We start from the raw sequence: 13,687 nt of genomic DNA on the forward strand, positions 1-13,687 counted from the left end.
AAAAAAATCATAGAAACCTTTGAAGCTCCCCTGAGCGCAAACACAGATATGCTAATCGGGTCAGTCGCACATGGTACTCCTAAATATTTTTTTCATAGTCGCATGCAGTAATTTTCAGTCGCAAATGCGAGTGAAATGGTTGGACAGTAGGGCCCTTTTTTACAGCTTAGGCAAGGTCAGTTGCTTTGACTCATCCTTTTTCCATTTGATTTGTACGAAGTCCTTGTGTTCTTTTGCGTGATGCTTTTGAAGATGCTTGATTAAATTTGTGCTGTTGTAATTTGAAACACTACTTCCACCTCTTGAAACTTTGGCTTTGTAAATATTAAAATTTGCAGTGCAACTAGCTGCTGTATCAAGAGTAAAATATTTCCAAATCAGGGACATGTTTACCGTGCTGAGGTAGACTTTGCATGTAGACGTTCCCTCTGCACTCGTCTGTCACACTTACGTCACATAGTGGTTGTGTAAGCAGCGCAACATATTTTAAATGCATTTTATTTTTAAGGGAATGTTTTAAAATAATTGTGTTCTTGTAAGAAAATTATAATAGTTTTACAGTAGACTATTATTTCTTGCTATTTATTTATTCAAACTATGGTAATGGTATCGAATTTGGATCGGTCACGCATCACCGATATCCGATCCGTTCAAAAAGCTTGGATCGGCGTCGATACTGATCCAGAGTATCATATCGATGCAACCCTAATTCCTAATACAATCCTTTAGGAATGGTTCCAAAAAATTGGTATTACAGCCTTCCACAAAGCTGCCAAAGTTGGTGGTAGAAGTGAGCAAGTAACTGATGTGTGTAAATTAATTCCATGCACACTGATGTTAAAATGTTAACAGTGTCCTTTATTGTGCTTCAATCAAAAAAACATTTGTGCACTTCCTGTGAGTTCTCACTTCAATTCATGACAAACAAATGTGAAGTTCTCACATTGTAGACAGAGCAAACACATTTTCCATAGTCCATATTATTCTTTGCACGTTTATGCATTAAGCTCAGTCTGACACAATATAGCTAGTTGACAAGGTAAAGTGTAACATGGACAAAACACATTGCTTAGAATTTCTATCACTTGAGGAGGCCTGTATAGGACTCTAATTGGAATCCTTTAGGATTGTTTTGGCAAGGGAACATTTTGCAGATTCTTAAAGGGGGATGTAAACTTTTGACCTCAACTGTAACTTTGGACCGGAACTGTCCGTTCTATAAATTTTGTTTGAAACTCTCTCCATGCTAAGGGGATCTGTTAGGCTTCTCTTTATTGTGAATCTTCATGTGCCTGTCAAGGCTTCCTTTTTGACTGAAACAGTTTCCACACTGTTGGCATGTGTAAGGTTTCTCTCCAGTGTGAACTCTCATGTGAATGTTAAGGTATCTTTTATGAGTGAAACTCTTTCCACACTGTTGGCAGGTAAAAAGACTCACTTTAATGTGAATTTTCTGGTGAACTTTTCCACTTTCATTGAAACTCTTTCCAGACTGATGGGATCTGTAAGGCGTTTCTCTATTGTACATTTTCATGTGACTGTCAAGTTGTCCTCGTTGACTGAAACTCTTTCCACACTGTTTGCATGTGTAAGGTTTCTCTCCAGTGTGAACTCTCATGTGAATGTTAAGGCATTCTTTACGAGTGAAACCCTTTCCACACTGGTTGCATGTGTAAGGCTTCTCTCCAGTGTGAAATCTCATGTGTCTGTTAAGGTTTTCTTTTTCAGTGAAACTCTTTCCACATTGTTTGCATGCGTAAGGCTTCTCTCCAGTGTGAAATCTCATGTGTCTGTTAAGGTTTCCTTTATCAGTGAAACTCTTTCCGCACTCGTTGCATGAATAAGGCTTCTCTCCAGTGTGAAATCTCATGTGTCTGTTAAGGTTTCCTTTTTCAGTGAAACTCTTTCCACACTCTTTGCATGTGTAAGGCTTCTCTCCAGTGTGAATTCTCATGTGACTTTTAAGGTGTGCTTGTTCTTTTAAACTCTTTCCACACTGACAGCAAGTGAAATTACTCATAGTTCCTGTCTCTTGAGCACTTTTTTGTTTAGAAGTCTTTTCAGACTCTAAGGAACAAAAAGATTTTTCTCCAGATACAAAATCATGAAGATTTTCAAACTGATCTTTCTCTTCAGTTTCATTCAGTTCTTCTCTCTCCTCTTTCAGCAATGTAAGGTCTAAGGTGGAAAAACAAAGTGATAAAAGTTAAACCCAGTTTAATGGCACAAAGCAATTAACATCAAAACATGTAGATATGTAATGCATGTATGCTAGATCCTATACCAGGGTCTCCAAACCTGATCCTGGTCGGCCTGTACCCAACAGAGATAAAGTTGGCGGTTATACAATTAATTAAATCTAGAAAATCTATATAGACTGATCTCAATTATTATATACCATTTTTATGTCTCCTAGAGGATAAAATTCAACAAATTTAGAGAGCGACTAGGGAAAAAAAAGGGTGAAAAATTCATCACAAACACACACCCGGAGCAGTGGGCAGCCATTGCTGCGGCGTCCGGCGAGCAGTTGGGGGTTCGGCGCCTTGCTCAAGGGACTCACCTCAGTCGTGGTATTGAGGGAGGAGAGAGTGCTGTACATTCACTCCCCCCACTTACAATCCCTGCCGGACCTGAGACTCGAACCCGCAACCTTTGGGTTATAAGTCCGACTCTCTAACCTTTAGGCCATGGCTGCCCCTTTAAAAGTAAACAGGCTATATTTTTGCACCAATTGAAAGTGAAAAAGTCAAAAGTAAAGTGACCAAGTATGGCGAATTGTGCTCTGTATTTAATCCATCAAAGTGCACACACACAACAGGAACATGCAGCCGGAGCACTGGCAAACTCTGGCAACTAATGCTGTTAAACTAACCTGGTCCGAGGAAGCCTAACCCTCAGGCTAAATTCAGTCCTGTAGCATGGACTAATAGGAATGCACTGATCTTACTTACCACTGACTCTCTCAATACAATTATTTGACTTTAGTATCAGTCCAAACATAAAAGTTTATTGATTTTATTTTCTCAAATAATAAATAAAATAAATATAAACTTAGGCTGCAAACAAATGTATTTAATGTTTTGTGCCCAAGACGTAATTACGTTGTTTTAAAATATGAAAACTATTTACCATGGTTGCTACTTGCACATTCAGTTGATCAGAAGTGTCTAGCCATGCAGCTCTTCTCTCTAGTCTTTAAAACACTAAATTAAAAATGAAATATTAGAAAACAGCCTACATTTTAACTGGGAAGAGGAACAGACATTTACTCATTTGAGCTAGTAATTAGGACTGTATTAGTCAGCTTACAATTAATTTCCATTTACTGCTATGATAAAAATACACTTACACTATAGTTTATAATAATACATGTGTCACATTTAATGTCCAACAACAAATATTTTAACAAAATGTATGTTTTCCTCAGAATTATTAAACTACTATTATATTGTGCAAGCGCTTGTTTACATTTGTAAACCCCATCCACTCCTGACAACAAAATGGATGTTTGTATGACTTTCTAACATTCTTAAGAAGAATATAGACTGAGGAAAACACAACATCTCAAATATATTAAATGGTACAAATACTGTATATTTGCCATGGTGGATCAATTTGATCTATAAATTGACATTAACTGTGCGTTCACACCGCCGCCGACAAGAGCGTCAAAAAATTCGCTCTGGCCGCCCTGTCAGCGACGCTGTAGATTCATTGACGCTCTGACGATCAAACGCTAGGTCTTGTATTTAAAGCAGCAGCAAAGCAAACAAGCATGTCGATCTTGTGTAAGTTAACCTCATTAAAAATTTTAAACGTGAAAATAAGAAACTGAATTGAATTGTAGTTACATGTTTGCTAACAAAATAAAGCAATTAAAAGCCATTTGTGTGGTGTGGCTTTTGTGTTCATGGTTGTGCTAGTCTAATTTCAACATAATAGGAGACATTTACTAGCCTTGGTCTTTAATTAACATTAACATGAATTTGTGTGAAATGACTGTTTGTGAGACATTGACATACACCTCTTGTCTCAATCAGATGTCAACATTTTCACTGCAGCTCTCTACAACACCTATTTTTTGTTTAATCCAATATGCGTCGATATGTCACAAATATTTTACAGCAGAAACACTTTTTTTGCGTGCTCTGGCGCTAAAGTTAGCATGCAATTCCCGCTTATTTACAGAAAATATATAACTTTAATGCACATCAGCAAATTACCAGGAACACAGACAATCTCAGACACCTTGGTCCATGCATCAATTTTTTTATTTATGTCCCTGTAAGCAAACAGGGACACGTCGTAGATTATGGGGAAACCCGCCACAGCAATAATTAACTTCTCCATTTTCCTTGGGAACCAATGTGGCCGGAACCAAAGTTTACAGGACTGCTGTGCTTGTTCTTTGGACAACTAAATCAATCATCCGTTTGTCCAAGTAGAAAGTTTGGCTACATCCACACAATGTCAGAGCTTTCCCTATCCAATCTTTTTTTTTGCCTCGTCTCAAGAAATATCTGCGTCCACACAAAACCATGAAACTGACACAAAACGGCTCAGGTTCTGTATGTAACCATGGTTCCCTTAGATAGAGAACGAGCATCCTCTAGGGGGCGCTATGGGGAACAATGATATCTCCCTCTCGGCCAAAGGCCCGAGCTGTTACCCACTTACTTGCATGGGGACAGAAGACTGGACCCAGGGCAGAGCTCAAGGCTTGGAATCAAGGACACGTCTTCAGGGGGAAATGGCTAAGTACCCAGGATAACCTAGACCTGCAGGTCATGTAGGCGAGGGTTTCCGCGGGGCATTAAAAGTCATTAAATTGATTTTGTGAAAATTAAGGCCTTAAATGGCATTAAAAAGCATTAATTTGTTTTATACAGGCATTAAAACTTTAGATAGTGTTGAAGAAACAAATATTACCAATTTATCTTGAATGTAGCCTGTATAATTAATAACTTTGATTCACTGTCATGAAGTATGATAAACACGGAACCAGTTTGGTAATTGCTTCTGGCCGTGTGACACAGACTTTTTAAGAGCGGCCAGTTCGAAGGTTCTTAATTTTTTTCTATTCAGACTTGATGATATTTGAAATTTTGAAATCTGAAAATAAACGCTGACATTTTAAGCTGTCTCCTGATCCTTTTTTAATTATGTTCAGCAGAGTAATGTATGTTCATTGTTGCCTCATTGTAAGACCGCATGAAAAAAAATGCATTATAATATACACGCATTCATACACAGCCGTGTTAGTTCAGGGCTCGAAATTGCTACTGTAATTAATCTGCGCGACCTCAAATTATATTTGGGAGCATTTGTGCGAGTGCGAGAAATTGTTGTGTTGCAACTTGGTTTCATTTCTTTACAAAACTTTCGCTAGCCTAACTACTGCACAGACTGTTGTGAGCTGATACAGTGACAGGTTCGCTGTTCTCTCTTTTGATGTTGGACAATTAAAAGGTCTTGACAATCTGCTTTTGAAGAAATCTACTATATTTCGTGCTACAGCGTACATTTTAGCTAGCAAAGCGGTGTGGACAATGCTAGTGCTGCTTATATTGACCCTTTATAAGAATGGCAAAACAAACCAGCAGTGGCACATCTCCTCACCAAGCCAAAGTAAAAAAGAAATGAAATTCTTTTAAGATGGAATGGCTGTCAGAATATGTACAAACAGAAGAAAAAACGGTGAAACTGGGTGAGATTTTTTATTTTTCGAGCGAGAAAGGTCTGCTCTGCAAAACATGTTGCGAAGCCAAAATATCAAGTGAGTTTTTTGGGGGAAAAGTGTGGACAGAATGGAAGCTGGACTACCTCAAGCGTCACATTCAGCACAAAAGTCATTTGAAAGCAGTTGAAATTGTAAGAAGATGTAGGATGGGAATGGGGATCGGTACACTGCAGGGGGAAAGCCCAAAGACCGAGAGAACAGGAACGAGCTGTCACTTGTAAAGAAATCTGACCCGAGCAAGTTTAAGTTCTCATCGACAATATTCTACTAGCCATCAACATGAATGCTTCTATGTTGTCGGTTCAACAAATTCATTATCACATGGCAAAGTATGTGAGTATACCAGAAAGCTTGCGAAGCAAAAATTATGCCTATGTGCAGAATGAGACGATGTGTAAAGTTAAAAATGCTCCATGACACACCCTGATCGTAGATTAGAGCACAGACATAACAGTGCACAAAATGCTAGTCCTGCATATTAAATACAGCAGTGGTTCTCAAAGTGGGGGGCGCGCCCGCAAGGGGGGGCACACGAGTATTGCAGGGGGGGCGTGGGCCATAAGCAGAAAAATAAATATAAAAACGTAAACAGTTGTGAAAGAGTGTGAAAGAGAAGAGAAAACCATAGATGAATTCGCAGGCAGGTGCTGGTCATTCAAAAGCTCAATCAGTCCCTCCAGGATTTCGCGGGATTTTTTTGTGATTGTTGCGGCCTAAAATGCCAGATTTTGCGGCAGCTTTTTCAAAAAGTTGCGGGAAAAGTTGCGATTTTTTAAGACAGATTTCACAAACATGTTACGAATTTTTAAAGTGTTCTTTGCATGCGTACTCCCCCAAAGCACAGGAATTCAAAAATTCGGCTTTCTGCACGCTCTGATCACATGCAGATCGGACAGCAGACAATCGCTGCTTCTACAGAAGGCTGCAGCACAGGTTCAATTAAGACAAAATCATGTTGTCCCGGGGAAATATTTAGACTTTTAGCATTTTGTTGCCGCGGTGACACGGCTAAGTCTATGTAGGGTAAACACTGGAATAAATGATTGATGAAACTACTGTGTGAAAGCATGAAAAATAGTTTTGTTAACTGCCCCTTTCAAGTTCGATAGCACTACCACCTTTGACCACGCAAGGCCTGCCTGACATCTGACAAAAGGAAACCACCACAGACCTAGTTTTACAAACGTTATGAAGTTTTGTTGTTTCAAAAAGTTAGGAGCACCTAAAAAAAAAAAAAAAAAAAAATTACGAGCACCCAATTTCTTTTTAGTTATCTGCCGATCTAGATTCTTCATGCCCGATTCTGATTGTTTTACAAGCAACTGGGCTGATTCTGAAAACCTTTTTTATATATTTATTTCATGCCTAAAGCAAGGGACAAGAATGAAGGAAAATGAGTACATGAACAAGATGTTTATTTTCCCTATTATAGGTACAGCCATTTAAATTAGAGGCAACCACTGGATTTTTAAACAATTACAGTAGCCTATAAATAACAAAAAACAAACAACACATCTCTTACTTAATCGTGTACAATATACTCAGCCATCATCAAAGTAGGCTACTCTTTCAATATTCAAAGTGCAAATAGAGGGATATACTAAATATACTAATAACAGCTTAGATATTTTATATAACCTAATTTGAGCGCTTGGGGAGTCGCTCTGCAAACGCAGGGTATCAAAGTTGCTTTTGAATGTGTGTGCGCGTTTGCCTTTTTGGTTTCGTTTTAACGACCGCACGAAACTCTCGGCGGTGCTGAACGTGCTTTCTAGAGTGCGGATCGGCCGCATTTTTCTGTCTGAACCCGGCCCGCGTCCAACAGAGCAGTAACCGAACCCAACAGGCATTAAGATATTTATGTCCGAGCCCGATCCCAGCCCGACAATTTTTTTCTCATACTAATGACACATGCACTTTTTTGTGAAGAAAGCCCGCTTTTATGAAGCAACTGCAGGAAGGCGTTCGGAAATGTCAACAGATTAGAGCATCAGCGCAACACCTAATATTCGTTCAAACAAATTACTCCCAAATAAGAAATTAGCAGCACAGTGAGTAATTACCTACACCTAAAAGGTAGGCTATTTAAATAAAAGACGAACGAAAAAACTAGCGCGGTATTTATATTTTATATTACATATACATTATATATAACGTTTGTGTATATATATGTCTATATATAAAATGCATATATTATTTTGAAACCCAAAATAAATGAGTCTCAAACATTAACAAACATGTGTGTTTATTTGAACACTTCCGTCAGTGAACAATGCAGCCTACAAAACGCTAAAATAAATCAAATAAATAATAGCCTATGCTATTAATTATAGGCTATTAAACAAACATTCGTTGCAAAAATGTGTACAACCTCGCCTGGACCTTGTCCGACAGCTCATCAGAATTACTGTCCCGAGGCCGGCTGGACCTTTTTTCTCTTTCCTATTACACAGCTGCTGTTTTTAATAGCAAAGTGATTACATTTATTTTCGTTTATTTAGTTTATAAAGTAAATTTAGAAATATATTTGGAACACTTTTTACTTGTTGAATTCAAGTTTTTGTTTTTTAAAGTAACGACCAAGCGGCAGATTAATTTAGCCGTCTCAAGTAATCACGATTTCAATTAATTTTAGTATATCACAAGTATATCACAATATTAGTTTAATCGTTTAACCTAACTGTGTGCTATATTAGGCGCATATCCAGTCGTTTGTGCAGAGAGTGAATGCTGAAGCTGGCTTGCAGGACATGGAAGTGCCGGTGTGATGTGAAACTTCATTTCTGCTCATAAAGGTTAGAGTAATATATCATCCGGATCTGTAAATTAATAGTTTAAATAATTCAAATCAAAAACAAAAATCTTTCATTATGCCTAATTCATGAAGATGCATTTAGGCATTAAAGGGGGTAAAAAATGGTGGTAATTTCGAGCCCTGAATTGCTTTGCGCGGTCTTTCGCAGTGATATTTGCAGGTAATTTGCGGTAAAGTCGCGGTGATTGGATGAAATTGCAAGGCCGCAAATAAATCGCGGGGATTGGCTGAATTTGCGTGAATTGGCGCGATCGCAACATCGCGAATTTCTGGAGGGACTGCTCAATGCAGGGCTTCAAAGATAAAATTATTTGCAACTTTGTCGCGTCCAGCAGAGATGTCACTGACACTGCGCTCCGCTGAACTGTGGCATTCTGGCGCCTCAGTCTCGGTATACTGTACAAATCGGCATACATTCACAAATGATAACTCAGCGGCAGAGTTGAGCTCATGCAGGGGTGTAATTTCCACTTGGGGTTTTTCAAAATCCTGTTTGTGCCCTCCCACTTTCAAATGGTTTTGTAAAAGTAATGTCTTGTATTGTAGAATGCCCGCTCAGCGCCGCTGATTCACGCGATCATTAAAATGAAACCGAAAGTAAAACGTGCAAGTGCATTCAAAAGCAATTTTAATACCCCACGTTTACAGAGCGACTCCCCAATGCACGCAAATTAGGCTACATAAAATATCTAGGCTGTTATTAGTATGTGGGCTATAATAAGTTGTATAGTTGTCTATAGCTCTGTATCATGGGGGGAAAATTCGGTCTATTTGCACTTTGAATATTGAAAGAGTAGCCTACTTTGATTATGGCTGCATTTATTGTTTACACGACTAAGAAAGAACTGTGTCGTTTATGTTTTGCTATTTATACTGTAGATTCTTTAAAAATGCAGTGGCTGCCTCTAATTTAAATGGCTGTACTTATAATAGAGAAAATAAACATCTTGTACTCATATTTTCATTCATTCCTGTCCCTCGCTTAAGGCGTAAAATAAATATTAAAAAGGCTTTCAGAATCAGCCCATTCGCTTGTAAAACATCTGCAATCAGAATCAGCCATGAAGAATCAAGATTACTAAACACATACGACACATTACTAAAAATAAATTGGGTGCTCCTATATTTTTTGTGCTCTAACTTTTTTACGTGGTAGCACTGTAAAAAAGTTAATTTCAAGCATGAAACGTTTCTAGTTTTATAATTGGGGTCGGTGCTGTGGTTTGAATAAATCACAAAGATTGCATTTACGCTGCTTTGTTTAGTAGCTACAGACGCTACTGAGCCATGATTTATTTACTGTATATTGTCAATGTAGGTCAAAACTAACCTTTAACATCCTAAATTTATGGGTTAGCCAACTTTATCTTAAATTAGCTTATCTTTTTTAGTCGTTAAGGTCCTATACAAACTATTCAAGATGATTTTATCTACATGCATTAGGCAGTAAACAAAATAAGTACCTTAGAAATTGTACAATAAAATATCATATATTGAATATATTGCACTGGAAACACAAAGAAAATTAAATAACCTGCTCCGGGTCCGACATAATGGTTCCGTAAAGCATGCCTTGTCCTCATCCTGCTACATGTTGTGCGCGCCAATATTCATTTCCACTCCTAAATACTGTTCTGCGCGCTCGCGGTGTACAAATGCGCGCTCGCGGGTGCACAGATGTGTTCTCGCGTTGTTATTTTCCTCTCGTGGGTCTGTTTTGCGCGCTTGCTTCATTCGCGTGCTCGTGGTTTTTGTGCGCGCAACTTTTGAGTTTATTTAAACACCATACACACGTCAGTCATTATTTCAAAAGCTCAGGTGAGAGAACATGCCCTCAGACAAAAAGTCAGTGAAGATGAAGAAAAGGATGTTGTGTTCTATCGGTGCCCCTTTGTACTGAGAGTGCCGGTAGTGACGAGTTGTACCGGAAGTGACATCATAAGCTGTCGCCGACCATTGTCTTTTTGTATGTATTCTTCAGACACGAGTCACACTGATGGTATTCCTCATAGGGCCCCCAAGAGGACGCAGTTTGAAGTTCCCTCGAGAGGCAACTATGTAGTACAGGAGTTCTCAACTCTGGCCCTCGAGGTCCATTTTCCTGCAGAGTTTAGCTCCAACCCTAATCAAACACACCTGAACAAGGTAATCAAGCTCTTCATCATTACTAGAAAGTTACAGGCAGGTGAGTTTGATTAAGGTAGGAGGTAAACTCTGCAGGAAAGTGGACCTCGAGGGCCAGAGTTGAGAACCTCTGATGTAGTATATACTGTATACCAGATAAGTATGTAGCGCTGTAATTCTGCCACGGAGATACACTTAAAAACAGAAAAGACGATTTTGGCAATGCGCATAAACCTTGAACGCGGTATACTTATTAAAAAAGAACACATTTATTAGTCTGTGTTTACGTCACTTAATAAAAGACAATCATTCAGTGTTTGTTCTTGTTACGTGATGTAGCAGTGTCTGACAAGAGGCGAGGCGTTGACTGATGACACTGTTTCAGAAAATATATAAAAAAAAAATAACTCACATGGCATGTTTCTGTATCAAAGAGAGTTTCTTAAATCAATGTCTACGTACAGCCTGTGTCAACATTTGTTCTTCATGCTATTAAGTGCTACAAATCTACTTTAAAGACACAATTGGGGCAGCCGTGGCCTAATGGTTAGAGAGACGGACTTGTAACCCAAAGGTCAACATTTCTACACCTGTGTGACATTATTCATAAATATTCATTTCAGCTTTGAGAATGAAAACCAACCTGTTTGTTCCTCTGTATCTTCATGTTTGACTCTGAATGTTTCTTCAATCTTCATGTCTTCACTCTCCTCTTCAATAAACACCATCTTTATTTGTTCATCAGTATCTTCATGTTTGACCCTGAATGTTTCTTCCATCTCCTCTTTAATAAACGGCATCTTTGTTTGTGTCTCAGTATCTTCATGTTTGACTCTGAATGTTTCTTCAATCATGTCTTCATTCTCCTCTTCAATAAACACCATCTTTATTTGTTCATCAGTATCTTCTTGTTTGACTCTGAATGTTTCTTCAACCTTCATGTCTTCACTCTCCTCTTTAATAAACGGCAACTTTGTTTGTGTCTCAGTATCTTCATGTTTGACTCTGAATGTTTCTTCAATCTTCATGTCTTCACTCTTCTCTTTCATAAACGCCATCTTTATAACAGTGTGTCACATAGATTTCAGTTGCTCCACCAGTTTTTCTGTGTTTGAACACTTTGTCCTGTTTAGATGAGAACAATTAACAGATAGAAAATCAATGCAAACTAAATCTCTGTGTGCATCTCAATCAGAGCTATTTCACTGACAAGGGTGTGGGTGCGAGTGAGAGTTAATGGCCTGATTATTGCTCAACACTGAAATTTTACCAATAAATAATAACTAAACACAGAAAAGAAAAGAAATTACATATAGTTTTAATTTGGATTAAGCATTTAATGATTATATTGCGTTTAATATATTAAATTTAGAAACAGAAAACTGCTTTTGTTTGTAAACATTCATTAAACATGTTTGTTGTTCTCGTTGCATTTACAGTGTTTTGAGCAGCAGATGTCGTCAGTGTGCGGTGATTTAAAAGTGAATCATCAAAAGGTCCGTTTCTCCATCAGCGAATAAATCCGTGTTTATCATCTGAGTCACTAAATACGGACCAAAATGAGACGCACCTCTTCTGTTACTCGTGTAACAGAATGATCAACTACCTTTACAATGTTTGTAAAAACTATAAAGTAGATCGACCGCGTTGTATCAATTTAAACATTTAAATGAATAAAACCACAAACCTTTCCCCAGCTGAAACAGATGCAGGAGCGCGGCGCCGATCTATGACGTCACAGCACCAGCTAAAATAAAAGTCCTGTTCACACACTGCTAAAAAAAATGCAAATAATAAAACTAATAATAATAAAAACATATTCTTAGAGAAATACATACTGAAATACATGGTGTTTAATGGTGTGCTGAAAAACACCAACTAAAGTATACACACACATACATACTGTATATACACATTCTACACACACACACACACACACACACACACACACACACACACACACACACACACACACACACACACACACATGTTGTGTTTACGTGTTTTATGGGGACATTCCATAGGCGTAATGGTTTTCATACTGTACAAACCGTATTTTCTATGGCACTACACCTAAACCTAGCCCTCACAGGAGACTTTTACTTCCTCAAAAAAACTCATTGTGCATGATTTATAAGCCTGTTTCCTCATGGGGACCTAAGATCCTTGTGGGGACATTTGGTCTCCATTTCGTTATAAATACCAGGTACACACACACACACACACACACACACACACACACACACACACACACACACACACACACACACACACACTGTATACACACTGCGAAAGAAAGCAAGAAGGGCCTTTTATGCCATCAAAAAATCTATCCAAATTAAACTACCAGTTAGAATCTGGCTCAAAATATTCCAATCAGTCATAGAACCCATTGCATTATATGGCAGTGAAGTATGGGGTCCTCTCCTAAATCACAAATTTGAAAAATGGGACAAAAATCTGATTGAAGCTCTGCATACTGAGTTCTGTAAGAGTATTCTCAGAGTACAGAGGAACACACTGAACAACGCATGCAGGGCAGAAATAGGCCAATACCCTCTACTAATGCCCATTGAGAAACGAGCCATCAAATTTTGGAAACACCTAAAAATGAGTGACCCCAACTCTTACCATTTTAAAGCCGTTAAAAACCATGAAGTGAACCCTGAAAAAAAGTCCCTTGATTCAGATGCTCCTGAAGCTGCAAAAACAAACTAACATGACTAACAACATCCAGAATCAGGAAATTGAAATATACTGTACATTCACAAAATTCAGCCCAACCAAATTATAAAAGCACACAAAGAAAATTATCTATCCTATTGGAATGAAACGACAGAAAAACAAAGTAAACTTTAATGTTATTTGGCCCTACATGGAGATAACGCAACTGCAGATTATCTGAGTACAGTGAAAAACTGTAAATTAAGACAAATGACGAGGTACAGACTGAGCAATCATACTCTGACTATAGAGATAGGCAGATATTGATAGCACTGGCTGCC

The 13,687-nt window shown here is 38.3% G+C and overlaps 1 protein-coding gene across 1 annotated transcript; it reads right to left on the reverse strand.

Moving 5' to 3' along the window:
• Nucleotides 1-837: 837 nt before the first annotated feature.
• Nucleotides 838-11,803, reverse strand: LOC141333849 (uncharacterized). Its single transcript, XM_073838998.1, has 2 exons — nt 11,326-11,803; nt 838-2,178 (listed from the first exon to the last, which is right to left on the reverse strand). The coding sequence occupies exons 1-2, from the start codon at nt 11,738-11,740 to the stop codon at nt 1,247-1,249; spliced, it is 1,347 nt and encodes a 448-aa protein (XP_073695099.1). The 5' UTR covers nt 11,741-11,803; the 3' UTR covers nt 838-1,246.
• Between the last annotated feature and the right edge of the window lie 1,884 nt (nt 11,804-13,687).

The sequence above is a fragment of the Garra rufa genome, chromosome 4 (assembly GCF_049309525.1).
Source record: "Garra rufa chromosome 4, GarRuf1.0, whole genome shotgun sequence".
Classification (NCBI taxonomy): domain Eukaryota; kingdom Metazoa; phylum Chordata; class Actinopteri; order Cypriniformes; family Cyprinidae; genus Garra; species Garra rufa.

Coding starts and splice junctions, on each gene's coding strand:
- LOC141333849 (XM_073838998.1), bottom strand. CDS start 11,740: ATGGCGTTTATGAAAGAGAAGAGTGAAGACATGAAGATTGAAGAAACA. Junction 2,179..11,325: donor AGATACAGAGGAACAAACAG/GTTGGTTTTCAT, acceptor TTTCCACCTTAG/ACCTTACATTGCTGAAAGAG.